At 42.8% G+C, this 17,389-nt stretch overlaps 1 protein-coding gene across 4 annotated transcripts in view; it reads left to right on the forward strand.

The window, feature by feature from the left end:
* Window positions 1–491: 491 nt before the first annotated feature.
* The window catches only part of SNW1 (SNW domain containing 1), a 50,622-nt gene continuing 33,724 nt past the window's right edge, over window positions 492–17,389 (forward strand). For 3 of the 4 annotated variants that reach the window (XM_063644244.1, XM_055288626.2, XM_063644245.1), the window contains exons 1-2: window positions 7,953–8,214; window positions 14,182–14,335. In XM_063644244.1, coding sequence (XP_063500314.1) covers window positions 8,201–8,214; window positions 14,182–14,335 — 168 coding nt within the window. In that variant the 5' untranslated portion in view covers window positions 7,953–8,200. Of the gene's footprint in view, window positions 815–7,947; window positions 8,215–14,181; window positions 14,336–17,389 lie in introns of those variants that run through there. The other variant, XM_055288627.2, reaches the window with a different exon arrangement.

Consider the following 17,389-nt stretch of genomic DNA (forward strand, 5'->3'; position numbering starts at 1 on the left):
ATTATTATCTCAGTGTTTATCTCCTTAGGGTTATTAAATCACAGGCTTAGCCTACAAACAGGCATATTCTGGTGGAATATCTTGTTACTAGAGAAGAGAGGGGAGAAATGTAGGCAGTCACTTTAGCTATCAGATGGCTGCCTTCTGGGCCAACAGCACATTTGATACGAATGAAAATGATCAAAACAAATGACAGGGCTCAGGGCAAGGGGCAAACTGTTCCCCTGCCAGGCTGTTTGATAGAAAAAGGAATGGTTTTCTTGGTTCTAAAGCTTCAACCACACTGCATCCTTGTGTTTTCACAAAGCTTAAGGTTAGAGCCAACTTTCAAAAAGAATAATTTAATCGGGAAAGAAGTGGGGTCAGCAGGTTTCGTAGTGCTTTTTTTTTTTTTTTTTTTTTTTTTTTGAGACAGAGTCTCGCTCTGTCGCCCGGGCTGGAGTGCAGTGGCGCAATCTCGGCTCACTGCAAGCTCCGCCTCCCGGGTTCACGCCATTCTCCTGCCTCAGCCTCCGAGTAGCTGGGACTACAGGCGCCCGCCACCGCGCCCGGCTAATTTTTGGTATTTTTTAGTAGAGACGGGGTTTCACCGTGGTCTCGATCTCCTGACCTCGTGATCCGCCCGCCTCGGCCTCCCAAAGTGCTGGGATTACAAGCGTGAGCCACCGCGCCCGGCCGCGTAGTGCTTTTAAACAGGAAGTCTCAGAACTCATGGAGGGAAGTAGCTGACAGCAAAACTGCTTTCCTACTCATCAACCCAAAGAACTGCTTAATTCCAGAAGAAGATAGAGGAGCACGTCTCACCAAACACAAGGTGACCCTAACTCTTAAGTCATCTACAGCCAAAAAACTGATTCTGTACCTGGTTGATCATGCCTGTAAAAAATAAAAAAATAAAAAAATTGATTTTGCCTATAAAATGACTGACATGTTTCAGAACATTTTTGACTTACTTAATAAAAATTACTGTTCTATTTAGTAATCATATAAAAACAGAGATTGCATTCGTGATTTTAAAAATGAAATACCAAAATTAATATCCTGAAAGATGTGTACAATCAATATAAAGACAACTTCGAAATGTTATTGAAAGATATGAAGGAAGATTTTAATAAGTTAAAATCTAAACAGTGTTCCTGGCCAAAAGCAGTGGCTCACGCCTGTAATCCCAACAGTTTGGGACCCCAAGGCAGGCAGATCACTTGAGTTCAGGGGTTCGAGACCGGCCTGGCCAACATGGTGAAACCCCATCTCTACTAAAAATAACAAAAATTAGCCAGGTGTGATGGTGCATGCCTGTAATCCCAGCTACTCAGGAGCCTGAGGCAGGAGAATCGCTTGAACCCAGGAGGCAGAGGTTGTAGGGAGCCAAGATCGTCCAATGCACTCCAGCCCAGGCAACAGAGCAAGACTCCATCTCAAAAACAAAAATCAAAACCAGTGTTCTTGAGTGAGAAGACATAAAATTGTAAAGATATTGGCTCTCTCAAAATTAATTTATGGACAATTCAATGCCAATCAAAATGCCTACAGATATTTTTCAATAGAATGCAACAAAATAATTCTAAATTTCATTTGGAAAAAAATGAAGAGATACTATATTATACTTTTTATTCACTTATTCATTTTATTACTTTTGCATTTTACTTAACTTTGCTTCTACAGCTTTATTGAAATGTAGTTCACGCACCATAAAATCACCTTACTAAAGTATGCAGATTAGAGGTGCTTAGTATATTCAAAGTTGAACAACCATCACCACTAATTTTTCAACCCTCCCCCAAAAGAAACTCATACCCATTAACAATTATTCACCTTTCCTAACACCCCCACAGGATTTGTTTATTCTGAACATTTTATATAAAGGTAATAATACAATATCTGGTCTTTTGTGACAGGCTTCTTTCATTTAGCATAATGTTTTCTTTTTTTTTTTTTTTTTTGAGACGGAGTCTTGCTCTGTCCCCCAGGCTGGAGTGCAGTGGCGCGATCTTGGCTCACTGCAAGCTCCGCCTCCCGGGTTCACGCCATTCTCCTGCCTCAGCCTCCCAAGTAGCTGGGACTACAGGCGCCCGCCAACACACCCGGCTAATTTTTTGTATTTTTTTTTTAGTAGAGATGGGGTTTCACCGTGTTAGCCAGGATGGTCTCGATTTCCTGACCTCGTGATCCTCCCGCCTCGGCCTCCCAAAGTGCTGGGATTACAGGCGTGAGCCACCGTGCCCGGCCTAGCATAATGTTTTCAAGGCTTCTGTAATAACAAATTTAATCTTGTCCAAAGAGAGATCTGGCTTTTGTCCTTAGCTTCTTGGAAGTAATCTCTAAACTCCTGAAATGTCATGCCTGATAGGAATGTCTTTGTTTGCCTGAAGGTCTTGGGACTTTTCACTTTCTTAATGATGTCCTTTGAAGCACAAAACCATAACTTTTGATTTAGTCCAATTTCTGTATTTTTTCCTTTGTTGCTTATGCTTTTTGTATCTTATCTAAGAATTATTTGCCAAATCCTAGATCATGAAGATTGACCCCTGTGTTTTCTTCTAAGAGTTTTATAGTTTTAGTTTTCACATTTAGGTCTTTGAGTTATTTTGAGTTAATTTTTGTATAGGGCGTGAAGCAAGGGTCCAACTGCATTCTTTAGCATTTAGACATACAGTTTCCCAGCACCATTTGTTGAAAAAACTATGTCAATAATAGTTTTAGATGGTCTTGGTACCCTTGTCAAAAATCAGTTCACCATAAACATATGGGTTTATTTCAGGACTCTCAATTTTATTCCATTGATCTATGAGTCTATCCTTATGCCAGTACCACACTGTCTTGATTACTGTAGCTTTGTAGTAGATTTCTGAAATTGGGAAATGTGAGTTCTACAACTTTGCTCTTCTTAGATTTTTATTATGAAAATTTTCAGGGCTGGGTGCAGTGGCTTATGTCACTTTGGGATGCCAGGCAGGAGGATCACTTCAGTCCGGGAGTTCAAGACCAGCCTGGGCAACATAGTGAGACCCTGTCTCTACAAAAAATAAAAAATTAGCCAGGCATGGTGGCACATGCCTGTAGTCCTAGCTACTTGGGAGGTTGAGGTAGGAGGATCTCTTGAGCCTGGGAGATTCAGGCTGTAGTGAGCCGTGATCATACCACTGAACTCCAGCTTGAGCAACAGAGTGAGACCCTGTCCCAAAAAAAAAAAAAGAGATAATTTTCATATATATATAAAAGTTGAAACAATAGTTCAATAAACACCTATACAGTCCACACTCCCCCATCTAGACTTAAATAATTGTTAACATTTTGCTTTCCCTTTCATGCTGTCTCACACTCTCTCACTATGAACACACACACACATTTTTTGTTGTTGAGATAAACTATTTGAAAGTAAGTTGAGGCTGGGCATAGTGGCTCAGGCCTATAATCCCAGCACTTTGGGAGGCCAGGTGGATGGAGCACCTGAGGTCAGGAGTTCGAGACCAGCCTGGCCAACATGGTGAAACCTTGTCTGTACTAAAAATGCAAAACTTAGCCGGGCATGGTGGCGGGCGCCTATAATCCCAGCTACTCGGGAGGCTGAGGCACGAGAATCACTTGAACCCAGGAGGCAGAGATTGCAGTAAGCCAAGATTGCATCACTGTACTCCAGCCTGGGTGACAAGAGCAAAATTGTGTCTCAAAACAAAAAACAAACAAAAAAGAAGAAAGTAAGTTGACACATTTCATCCCCAAACCCTCTGGCATGCATCTCCTAAGAATAAGGACGTTCTTCTACTTAACCACGATGTCATTAATACTCCTAAGAAATTTAGCAAAAATTCTATAATGTAGTCTATTACCACTCCATATGCAACTTTCTCCAAATGTCCCACGAATATTTTTTATAGTTTTCCCCAACTGAACCAGGATCCCATCAAGGTTTACTAATTTTATGTGTCATGTCTCTTCAATCTGTTTTCATCTATTCTATTAACATCCATTCCATGACATTGACATTTTGCAGAGTCTCGGCCAGTTGTCTTGTAGAATGTCTCACATTCTGGATTTTTCTGATTGTTTCCTCATGATTTTAAACTTGTTTCTCTATCCCCTGAATTTCTTGTGAACTGGACGTTAGGTCTGATTTGATCAGAAAATTGGTGAACTTCCGGCCAGGGGCAGTGGCTCATACCTGTAATCCCAGCACTTTGGGATGCCAAAGTGGGCGGGTCACTTAGGCCAGGAGTTCAAGACTAGCCTGGCCAACATGGTGAAACCCCATCTCTACTAAAAATACAAAAATTAGCCAGGCGTGCTTGCTCACGCCTGTAATCCCAGCTACTCGGGAGGCTGAGGCAGAAGAATCGCTTGAACCAGGGAGGCAGAGGTTGCAGTAGGCCGAAATCGTACCACTGCACTCCACCCTGGGCAACAGAGGAAGACTCAGTCTAAAAAAAAAAAAGAAAGAAAGAAAACTGGGGAACTTCCTATTAAAAGCACCTAGTGTCAGATTGTTCCACTGTTAGTGAAGCAAAAGTGATGACAGCCAAATTTCTCCATCGTAAAGATACGTCATTCCTTTCGCAGTTCCTAAGTAATCATTGGCTCTAGCCTTTTTAACTATGCTTTAATGCAAACCAATATTTTAATTAAAAAAAATTTTTAAACATTGAGAGGGCACGTAAAACACATCCAAAAAGTAAGAACGGTGAGGTGGAGCAGCTCTACTTTTTATCAGAGAATGATTATAATAATATAGCCATAATAAGCAAAGCATAATGGCATCAGAGTATAAAATACTGGCATTGAAGTAAATTTAAACACACATCCTATAGTAGAAAATGTTAGTTGGAAGGTACCCCAGAAATAAAATTGAGTTCAACTGCCTCACTTTGCAGATGCAAAACCTGAACCTTAATAAATTAAGGCCAGAAAGCATAATTAATTTTTGAGTGCTTACTCTATGCTGGGCATTGTTCTAAGCACTTCACATGATTAACTCATTTAATTCCCCCAATAGCTTTATTGAGGATAGGTTATACTGATTCTACACCCCTCACCCTCTTTTCGGCCAGTGAGAAAACTGAGACGGAGAGAAGTGACTTATCCACGGCCTACAGCTCATAAATTTGGGAGCCGGGATCAGAAGCCAGGAAAACTAACTCCAGAATCTGTGCTTAACTTGTCCTTCCTACCATCTCACAAGCTATATTACTTGTGGCTACATAGCCACACCTACTTAGGAATCAAATTAGGCCCTAGGTTCTCTGAGAACAATTCTACTCTATCCAGAATTCTAAGACTGGAGTGAATTGATTGCTTCTTGCAACCTGGCACATTACTGATTCCAGCATGCACTGGGCTCTCTACATGAGCAGGCAGCTGCTAATTACCTATGATAATGAGGGATGGATAGGCACTGAAGATTCAGCATAGCTTAACACCAAACCCCCTCCCCAAAAAAACCAAAGAAAGCACTTGGCCTTTGGGTATAATATTGTATCAGTTTGCAGTAGATTTGCCTTCTTAATTGTTTTGATAGGATTGCTATTAAAGTCAGTTTCTATTCTCTACACACCCCCAAAACAGCGAGGGACTATGACTGGTGAAAATGCCGTTCCACAGAGGCATCTCTGTGGAAAATGAGAGTGGATTGCAAAAGCTCTTCTCCACCCTGTTCTTTCAGTCCTGCATCCCAAGTCTTGGTCTATGTCTTACTGATTTCCCATGTTAATTATTTTAACCTTGTCCTCAGTAGCCTCCTTTGTCTCTCATTGCCATAGAAACCCATTCTGCCTTAAGAATTGTCTTTCTTGCCTGTTCCTTTGACCCAGGCCCTCTACTTAAGTCCTCCTTTAGCTGCAAATCACCTGCTGAATTAAATCTAAGCTCCTTGATCTTGGCTTCCAGGATGGTCTATAATTTGCTTCTCTGTTTTTCTCCTTTTAGAAATAATACATTCCTGGAGCAGAGGTTAAAGTAGATCACTGTCAACCAAAATGTTAACTGTAATAACTAACATATTTACATAGTACTTAAGAGTTAAGTAAAAACACATCCACCTACATTACCTCATTTAAGGCTCATACTCTGCTATATTGTATATAATTATTTTACATTTATATAAATGCAGATAAAGCAGATAACATGATCAGCATTTTAAGTTCAATAAAACTGGGGCCCAAATAAATTAAATGACTTGCCCTATAAGAATTTATTGGTGCTGAAGCTATATCTTTTTTTTTTTTTTTTTTAAGACAGTTTCACTCTTTTTGCCCAGGCTGGAGTGCAATGGCGCGCCATCTCGGCTCACCACAGCTTCCGCCTCCCGAGTTCAAGCGATTCTCCTGCCTCAGCCTCCCGAGTAGCTGGGATTACAGGCATGCACCACCATGCCCAGCTAATTTTGTATTTTAAGTAGAGACGGAGTTTCTCCATGTTGGTCAGGCTGGTCTCAAACTCCTGACCTCAGGTGATGTGCCCACCTCAGCCTCCCAAAGTGCTGGGATTACAGGCACAAGCCACCACACCTGGCCAAAGCTACATCTTAAACTCTAATCTTCGGGCTCCCAGGCCATGCATGTTATATTATACAATGTGATTAATAATCCTGTATTTATCAAAAGTTTTTTTGTTTCTGTTTTTTTGGTTTACATGCTGTGGCAGGCAGAATTCTAGGATATCCCCCAAGATCTCCTCCTCACCCCACCCCCACAGTACATGACCTACATAACCCCTGGGGCCATGACTATGAAGAAAGATGACTCCCCTGATTCTGTTATGCGGTGTGGCAGAGCTGATTTTTTTTTTTTTTTTTTTTTTTTTGAGACAGAATTTTACTGTCACCCAGGCTGGAGTGCAATGGTGCAATCTCGGCTCACTGCAACCTCCACCTTCTGGGTTCAAGCGATTCTGTACCTCAGCCTCCCAAGTAGCTGGGAAAACAAGAGCACACCATCACACCCAGCTATTTTTTTGTTTTATTTATTTATTTATTTATTTATTTATTTATTTATTTAATTTATTTTGAGACGGAGTCTCACTCTGTAGCCAGGCTGGAGTGCGGTGGTGTGATCTCGGCTCATTGCAACCTCCATCTCCTGATTCACACGATTCTGCTGCCTCAGCCTCCCCAGTAGCTGGGACTACAGGAGCACGACACCACACACAGCTAATTTTTGGATTTTTAGTAGAGACAGGGTTTCACCACGTTGCCCAGGCTTTGTCGAACTCCTGAGTTCAGGCAATCTGCCCGCCCCGGCCTCCCAAAGTGCTAGGATTACAAGTGTGAGCTACGGCGCCCGGCCAAGAGTTGATCTTAAAATAGGGAGATTATCCAGGTGCTCCTGATCTAATCACACGAGCCCTTTAAAAGCAGAGCATTTTTCTCCAACAGTGGCAGAAGAGCAGTTAGAAAGATGTGCTTCAGCTGGCCCGGAAGAAAGCAAACATCCATGTTGTGAACTACCAATAAATAGGGCTCATGTGGGAAGGACTTGAGAGTGACCCCTAGGAGCTGAGGGTGGCCACCACTAACAGCACACAACAAAACAAGGAACTCGATCCCACAACCGCCAGGAACTGATTTCTGCCAACAAGAATGAGTTAGGAGATGGATTTTTCTCCAGAGCCTCCTATGAGATTTCAGTCTTGTCATACCCTGGGCAGAGAACCCAGACACTCGGTAAATTACCAAGGATTACAAAATATCTCCCCAGGAGAGTGTTTTGTGGGGGTGAGAGGATACGGTTTAAAGAAAAGTTTTGAGTGTGAATGTTTTCAGAGAGTCCAAGAACTCTCCATTAGCTAGTCTCACTATTACCTAACGTTTTAAACGCCCTATCACTCTTTCACTTAAAGTAGCTGTCCCCGGGAAGCTTTTGTATTTTGTACCCCTCCTTGGGGAATGGGACTGAGTAAGGAATGTAATAAAGCGGCCTAAAAGGCATCTCCTTGTATCTTTGATATTTTGCCTAGGGAACGCCCTATCATGTCGCATATAAGCGATCGAGTGATGCATTCGTTGCTAGCTGAAGAGATTATTCCTTGATAACCGCTTGGTCTTGTCAGAATAGAAACGAACGGGTACTCCTGTTCAAAGAACTACAAATCCCAGAAGGCCTTTCGGCCAGAGCGCCTGCGCATCTCGCGCTCCTTCCTTTCCGCTCCCCATCATCTGGAAAGACCCGCCCAGCGGTGCTGTCGCTCGCGCTGGAAGAAGCGGAAGAAGATGGCGCTCACCAGGTGGGTTGTTGATTGGGGTCCTCGATACGGAAGGGTCTGGGAGTACCAATCTTTTTCATTTCTCTTCCCATACCCTCTGGGCGGTGACCTGACCCGGGGCACAGAATGACGTGGGCCAAGACTACTGCTACGCCCTCCCGCTGGCCGCCGCTACGACCAGGCCTAGTGGAAGCTGGGGTCTTTCAGCAGTTTCCCGGGTTTAGTTCACCCGCTCACCAAGGCCGAATGCCGCGGCGTGGCCTCAGACACCGAAGAGTGCGTTTTTCGCGTAAGCATCTTGCGGGGAGCTGACAGCGCTCCATCAGGTCCGCGGCTTGGGCGAACGAGATGGGGTTGGTGACGGTAGTGGCTTATTTGGGCGGAGTGAAGCGCGCGGGCTGCGACTGCGCGGCTTTCCGGCCGTTTGCCTGTGGTGGCCTCTCTCCTTTCGCTGTCCACTGGGTGTCCCGAAACAAGGATTCCTGAAAAAAGAGGCCCGGAGCTGAACAGAGATTTAAATGAGCCACAGTAGTGGCCGCCGTCTGCTGATATGCGCCACTGCTCCTCATTTTAACTTCGGAGCTTAGAATTTCTTCCGTAGATAGAACCACCTCAGAGTTTTGCTGTTTCCGGTTACCTTAGTAACCGACTGTAAAGTGCTCCACGCCTTTAAGAAAAAGATGCTTTTCAGTGGGAGAGCCCGAGAAGTTACGCTACTCATACTAGTCTCCAACCTTGCTGCCCCATCTTAAGTGGAAAAACTTTCCATGCGAACTCAACAGGAAAAGGTTAGTGTTCAGGAAGGTTGTAGAGAAAGTAATCCTTTTAGGACATCAGCTTGAGTTCTCTTAACACCCTTCATTCTTTTCACGCATGTTTTTTTTTCTGGCTGATGACAGTATGAATCCAAAAGTTTTAATCAAAAAATTATTTTGGGAATTATTGTTGGTGCCTTGCTCTGTCATGGGGATTGTGTACACAGAAGAAAATCTGTCTTTGGCAACAGGGAAGATGGAGGTCCAAGGTATACAGACATAAAACAATTACAGAACACAAAATGTGCATTTGTGTAATACTAACCTTAGTGCAAAAAGAATTAGATGGAATAAGTTATGTGGGCTGGAGAGTTTTCTTCCCCTCCTCCTTTCTAAAAATTTTTTTGCTTTTTTTTTTTTAAAACTTTATTTTTTGAGATGGGGTCTTGCTGTGTTGGCCAGGTTGGTCTTGAACTCTTGGCCTCAAGCAGTCCTCCTGTCTCAGCCTCCGAAAGTGCTAGGATTACAGGCATGAGCCACCATGCCCGGCATTGGAAATTTTTTTAAAAAAAACTAGAAATGGGGTGTTACTACGTTGGCCAGAGTGGTCTCCAACTCTTGGCCTCCATCAGTCTTCTCACCTAGGCCTCCCAAAGTGCTAGGATTGCAGGCATGAGCTACCATGCCCAGCCAAGAGTTTTCTTTAGTAAATGTTACAGGCAGCAAACATTTGAGTGCTCCCCAGGTGTGAGACACTGTGTCATAGACTAGTAAAGTTATGAGAGGAGACTGTGGAAAAGGTGGAATTTGAAATGGACACACAAGAAAAATTTCTAGAGATGTCATGGGTATTTTTTATTTATTTAATTTTATTTTCTGATACAAGGTCTCACTCTTGCCCAGGCTAGAGTGCAGTGGCCCAATCACAGCCCACTGCAGCTTCAACCTCCCAAGGCTCAGGTGATCCTCCTGCCTCAGTGCCGGAGAATAGCTGGGACTCTAGACGCTTGCCATGATGCCCAGTTAATTTTTGTGTTTTTTTTAGTAGAGGTGGGGTTTTGCCATGTTGCCCCGCCTGGTCTTGAACTGGGCTTAACTGATCTGATCTACCCATCTCAGCCTCCCACAGTGCTGGCATTACTGGCATGAGCCACCACATCATCTGGCCTGTCATGGGTATTGTGTGCTTAAAATTGCAGTGGCAGAATGTGATCTTTAAATGGCCAGTCTTGAGGACCCCAGAGCTTTCCATACCTACCATCTGGTGTTCCTCAGTATTCTTTATAATATCCTTTAAGTCAGTAAACACATTTCCCTGAGTTCTGTGAGCTGCCCTAGCAAATTAATTGAACCTGAGGATGAGGTCATGGGAACCCTGGTTTGTAGTCAGTTGGCCAGTGGCCTGGACCTACTATTGGCATCTGAAGTAAGGGCAGTCTTGTGGGACTGAGCCCTCAACCTGTAACATCTGACAGTATCTCCAGGCAGATAACATCAAAATTGAATCAGAGGACACTTGACTGGGGTCCAGTAGACAGTTGATAGCTTGCTTGATATGTGGGGAAAAACCATCACACATCTGGTATCAGAAGTGTTGTGTGTTGTTAATTGTTGAGTGAAATAATAGGAGAAACTGAGTTTGTTTTAATTTTATACTCTATCCACATGGAGCTTACATTTTAATGGGACAATTCTAATGGGACAGAATTCTAATTAGCTTACATTCTAATGGGACAGAATGAGTAAAATCATAATGCAATTTCAGGTAATACATGCTAGGAATAAAATAAAGACAGGGTTAGAGAGTGACTCAAAGTTTGGGGTCAAGTGGCTATTTTGGGTAAGGTGGTCAGAAAACAGCTCTAGAGAGAGGTAACTGAGCAGAGACATGAGTGCTAAGATGCAAGCTGTTGAAAGATCTGGGGCTACTCTAGGCATACTGCCTATGGGATGGCCCTGCTCCGCAAGGAGCAGTCAAAAAAGAAAATATCTGGAGAAGAATTTTCTATAAAAGCATATGAAAATTTATTCTTTTTTTGAGGCAGAGTCTCACTCTCACCCAGGCTGGAGTGCAGTGGAGCAATCTCAGCTCACTACAAACTCCACCTCCCAGGTTCAAGTGATTTTCCTGTCTCAGCTGGGATTACAGGCGTCCGCCACCACGCCCAGCTAATTTTCGTATTTTTAGTAGAGACAGGGTTTCACTATGTTGGCATGGCTGGTCTCAAACTCCTGGCCTGAAGTAATCCACCTGCCTTGGCCTCCCAAAGTGTTGGAATTACAGGTGTGAGCCACCTCGCCCCGCCGGAAAAATTGTGATTGATTGATTGCGATAGATAGATTAGATAGGTAGGTAGGTAGGTAGGTAGGTAGATTAGATAGATAGATAGATAGATAGATAGATAGATAGATAGATAGATAGATAGATAGATAGATAGATAGATTTTATGGCAGAAGGAATAGCCAATGTAAAGATCCTGAGATGGCTTGTTTAAGGAAAGATAAGATGGCTGTAGTGAAATGAAGATGGTGAATGCCGGGGAAGAGTGTATTTATTTCTCCTACATTTAAGGAGCTCCAGCTGTGAGCTAGAAGTCTTGGAGCATTAGGGATGAAAGAAGCATAAGATGTGATTCCTGCAGAGCTGCTCACAGTCTCATGAAAACAGAATAGTTAAATGAGTAGATGATTGCAATACAGTAAGATAATGTAGTAGTAGTGGTATATAGAGCGTTTTAGGGGAGCATAGAGACAGGCAGTTAACCCAAACTGGAAGAGTCATGGAACAGCCCTAAAATAATCAAACATACAGAACCTGTATTGAAAGTGTCTACATACTATACCAACTGGTTCATGGATTTCTCATTTAATACTTATAAGAACCTTATGAAGTAGGTACTCTTATGAACTATTATTACAGATGAGAAAACAGATTCAGAGAGGTAAGTAGCTTATCCAGGTTAATAAGTGGCATAGGTCAGATCTGAATTCTGAGCCTAGCCATCACTTACCTCCCCAGACTGGATTAGATCCCTCTCATGTAGACTGTCATAGCATCTGTATTTTTCCATCATAACTTAATATAATGTATAATTATAGATTTGTGTGATTTTTTTTGGTGTCTATCTCTGCAAGACTGTAAGCTGTCTTTCTCCATTTATAGTCTCATGCCTAGCATAGGGCTTGTACCCAAATAATAAATATTTTTGAATAATTAATAAGCACTGCTACTTAGGTATGCTTACTATCCAAGAATCACAAAGGAACTAAGGTTATTTTCTCCATATTCATCCATCACGATCCTTTTGTAATATTTCGGAGTATCACTATAATACTTTAATACTTAAAAGTTATTAAGAACAGTTTAGTAGAAAGGTTACCTTGACTAAAGAATAAGCTGCATCTTCAGGGCTTCTGCTTTGATTCTTTGGCCTCTAAGTTTTTCGTTGTTGTTGTTGTTGTTTGTTTGAGATGGAATTTTGCTGTTGTTGCCCAGGCTGGAGTGCAATGGAGCAATCTTGGCTCACTGTACCCTCCACCTACCGGGTGCAAGTGATTCTCCTGCCTCAGCCTCCCGAGTGGCTGGGATTACAGGCGCACACCAGCACTCCTGGCTAATTTTGTATTTTTAGTAAGGACAGGGTTTCACCATGTTGGTCAGGCTGGTCTTGATCTCCTGACCTCAAGTGATCCACCCACCTCGGCCTCCTACAGTGCTGGGATTACAGGTGTGAGCCACCATGGCTGGTCTGGCCTCTAAGTTTTAAATTTCATTGTAGATACCCTTGGCACTTAAATATGTAACTTGTGTTTGTTTTGTCCACCTCTTTGTTACATTCAGTTTTAATCCTAGTTCTTTTGTATTTACACTGAATTAGTTTAAGGAGCATAAGGGTAAAAATGTTAAAAACAAGGAGTAGCCAGGCATGGTGGCTCATGCCAGTAATCCCAGTACTTTGGGAGACTGAGGCTGATGGATCACTTGAGGTCAGGAGTTCGAGACCAGCCTGACCAACGTGGGCCAACATGGCAAAAACCAGTCTCTACTAAAAATACAAAAAATAGGGATGTGGTGGCATGCACCTGTAATCCCAGCTACTCTGGAGGCTGAGGCATGAGAATCACATGAATCCAGGAGACAGAGGTTTCAGTGAGCCGAGGTTGCGCCACCGCACTCAAGGCTGGGCGACAGAACGAGACTCTGTCTCAAAAAAAAAAAAAAAAGGAGTATAAGAATAGCAAGTATATACTGGACAGTTTATCCCTGAAGTATTAGGAATGTTTACTTGTTTGTTATAAGAAATATGGAAACAGGCTGGGGGTAGTGGTTCACACCTGTAATCCTAGCACTTTGGGAGGCCAGAGCGGGCAGATCACCTGCGGTCAGGAGTTCGAGACCAGTCTGGCCAACATGGCGAAACCCTGTGTCTACTAAAAATGCAAAAATTAGGCGGGTGTGGTGCTGCACATCTGTAATCCCAGCTACTTGGGAGGGTGAGGCAGGAAAATCACTTGAACCCAGGAGGTGGAGGCTGCAGTGAGCCGAGATGGTGCCACTGCACTCCAGCCTGGGTGACACAGAGAGACTCTGTCTCAAAAAAAAAAAGGAAAGAAATATGGAAATATGGAAGCATGGCCAGGTGTGGTGGCACACGCCTGTAATTCCAGCACTTTGGGAGGCCAAGGTCAGCAGATCACTTGAGGTCGAGTTCAAGACCAGTCTGGCCAACATGGTGAAACCCCATCTCTACTAAAATTGCAAAAATTAGCCTAGTGTGGTGGCGCATGCTTGTAATCCCAGCTACTTGGGAGGCTGAGGGAGGAGAATCACTTGAACCCAGGAGGCAGAGGTTGCAGTGAGTGGAGATGGCACCACTGTACTCTAGCCTGGGCAACAGAGTGAGACTCTTTCTCAAAAAAAAAAAAAGGAAATATGGAAGCATAAATGCTTAAGAGTTTGTCTGTTATGTGAAATATCTGTTAATTTTTTATTCTGGACATCATTTGCTGTTGTCCTAGTCAAATGTTTTTACTGTGTATCTTTGAGTACTTCCGTCTTCCACATATTATAAAATGACTAGTATTGAGTACTACCATAAATCATTGAAAAATCTGCTCTTTTGCTGAAAAGTAAAAGCATTTTAGGAAAAATTGTCTCTGTGGCCAAGTTGCAGTGGTCAAATTAAACATAAGAGTTTTTAAAATTTCTGACTTTTATTATCTTTGCTTATAGCTTTTTACCTGCACCTACTCAGCTATCTCAGGACCAGCTTGAGGCTGAAGAAAAGGCAAGATCCCAGAGATCACGGCAGACCTCACTGGTCTCCTCCCGAAGAGAACCTCCCCCGTACGGATACCGGAAAGGCTGGATACCTCGGTTATTAGAGGTACGTATGGATCTTAAGTTTATATTTATTAAATTGTGCTGAAATTTATTATAGCACACTATAACATAAATGTTAGAACCTCTGATTATGAATGTCAGTGTGATAGAAATTCTGGTTATGCGCTCTCAAGATGTATATTTCCCTCAGAAGATGTATCATTTTCTTTTTGCTTATTATCTATCACCGCTTTGTGGTCACTAGAGAACTGTACCATTTGTCTATTCCTATATCAAACTATTAAATATTTACAAGAAAACTAACATTTTATAAATCCAGGAATTATGGAAAATAATGGGAAAGTAAAAGATAAGAGAGATGAAAGTGGATTTCATGTTTGAGCTCCTCCTCCTCCTCCTCCCCTCCAATAATACCACATAACCCTGAAGAGACAACTTTCCTTCAGGGAAAACTCCAGTAGCACTTCCTTTGCTGATTTCTTTCTGTTCACCTGTTTTCTTATCTTTAATTTGAGAATGTTAATATATATCTGATATATAGATTAAATATATTTTTGCGGGTATAAGAGACAAAATTTGGTTGATTTGAAGGCAGTGAGGGAGAAGGAACCATTTGGAATAGCCCTTTCTATCTCTAGCTTGTTGCCAAAGAACAAGCTTCTGGTCGGACACAGTGGTTCACACCCGTAATCCCAGCACTTTGGGAGGCTGAGGCGGGCGGGTCACCTGAGGCCAGGAGTTCGAGACCAGCCTGACCAACATGGAGCAACCCCATCTCTACTAAAAACACAAAATTAGCCAGGCGTGGTGGCGCATGCCTGTAATCCCAGCTACTCCGGAGGCTGAGGCAGGAGAATCCCTTGAACATGGGAGGCGGAGGTTGCGGTGAGCCAAGATTGAACCATTGCACTCCAGCCTGGGCAACAACAGCAAAACTCCATCTCAAAAAAAATAAAAAATAAAAAGAACAAGTTTCCTTGGCAGCACCTATTCTAATTACTCAGGATCCTTTACATTAATTAATTAATTTTATTTTTTATTTTTGGGATGGAATCTCGCTCCGTTTCCCAGGCTGGAGTGCAGTGGTGCGATCTTGGCTCACTGCAACCTTCGCCTCCTAGGTTCAATCGATTCTCCTGCTTCAGCCTCCCAAGTAGCCAGGATTACAGGCATACACCACCACGCCCAGCTAATTTTTTGTATTTTTAGTAAAGACAGGGTTTCACCATGTTTGCTAGGCTGGTCTTGAACTCCTGACTTCAGGTGATCCGCCTGCCTCGGCTTCCCAAAGTGCTAGGATTACAGGCGTGAGCCACCGCACCTGGCCTACATTAATTTAATATATATTTCTTTCCCTGATTCTGGGGCAGCCTTCCCATGCTTGACCACTTTCTTCACTAGGGAGAAAAGCAAACATCTGAGACATATATTTCCTCCTCAAGACCTCCTCCACTTTTATCAAGCCTTTTTCTTCTCTCTCTCCCAGTATTCTTTCTGATTCCTGCATATTTTGCTTCTTCATGTCCCAAGGACTGTATCTGCCCTATTAAAAATCTGAAGTGCCTGTATCATTCCCAGTTATTTTCATTTTTATCACTTTTTTTTTTTTGAGACAAACTCTCACCCTGTCACCCAGGCTAGAGTGTAGGAGTGCGATCTCAGCTCACCACAACCTCTGCCTCAGCCTCTTAAGTAGCTGGGATTATAGGCGCGTGTCACCATACCTGGCTAATTTTTGTGTTTTTAGTAGAGACAGAGTTTCGCCATGTTGGCCGGGCTGGTCTCGAGCTCCTGACCTCAAGCAATCCACCTGCCCTGGCCTCCCAACGTGCTGGGATTACAGGTGTGAGCCACCACACCCAGCCATCATCCCATCACTTTTCTTTTTTCTGTCCTTACTGGTTATGATTTTTACTTCACAAGTATGAAGGGCTCATGCCTTTTTTCACATACCTTCAAGTAGTGGTCATAGTATTCATTGAATTGATAGTTGTAGCTTAGAGCCCTACCAGAAGCCATCTGTATTCTCAGTCTCTTCCATGTCTCATCACCCTGGCTACCAGCATTTTGTTTTTTGTTTTGTTTTGTTTCTTTGAGACAGAGTCTTGCTTTTTCACCATGCTGGAGTACAGTGGCGTGATCTCGGCTCACTGCAACCTCACCTCCCGGGTTCAAGCAGTTCTCTGCCTCAGCCTCCCGAGTAGCTGGGATTACAGGCGCCTGCCACCATGCCCAGCTAATTTTTTTGTGTTTTTAATAAAGATGGGGTTTCACCATCTTGGCCAGGCTGGTCTTGAACTCCTGACCTCGTGATCCACCTGCCTCAGCTTCCCAAAGTGCTGGGATTACAGGTGTGAGCCACCGCGCCTGGCCCACACTCTTTAATAGAGTTTATAAGAGGAACACCCAACTAGATCATATCTTGTCCTATGTATTTCAAAAAACCCACATGTAGGTTTTTTTGTTGCTTTTTTGTCAGTTTTCCTCTGGTGCTTATGAATGCTGGTGTGTGAAGGCCAGTCATATTGCAATTATTAAGAGATTTTTGTTGCTTTTGTTCTCTCTGATAGTGTAATTTGTGGGAAGCAGAGTAAGATGAAAGATTATCAAAGAGTCTTACCTGGGGCAAAAAAGTAGTGATTGGCATCATCTAATAGAGCAGTTGAGTGTCTCTGTTGAGGCATTATAAATATTGTTTGGTCTGTCAGTACATTGCACAATGAGGGTGACAGGCATCACCTTACATAGAATAAATCTCATCCATGCATTTCAGCATTAGGATACTTGGTTGCTGTTAGATTTTTAGATTCTTACTTGACTATCAGTGGTTTCATATATCCTGGTGAAACAGAACAGTTTATTTGAAAATCAAGTAGAAATGGCCAGCTAATCTGGAAATGCTATGGATGCTGCTTGAGGGGAGTGAATGTTCTGTGGAAGAAGGCATTTTGTTCTAGTTTTCAAAATAAAAGCTATGATTTTCTGGCAAGCTTAATGACCACATAATGCTACAGCTACAGTTCTGAAGTACTTATTATAGTTGAAAAACTCTAGCAAATCCAAGCATGTGTCAGATTGATGGCTTGGGTACGGGAAG

This window comes from Symphalangus syndactylus, chromosome 8 (genome assembly GCF_028878055.3).
Source record: "Symphalangus syndactylus isolate Jambi chromosome 8, NHGRI_mSymSyn1-v2.1_pri, whole genome shotgun sequence".
Taxonomy (NCBI): Eukaryota; Metazoa; Chordata; class Mammalia; order Primates; family Hylobatidae; genus Symphalangus; species Symphalangus syndactylus.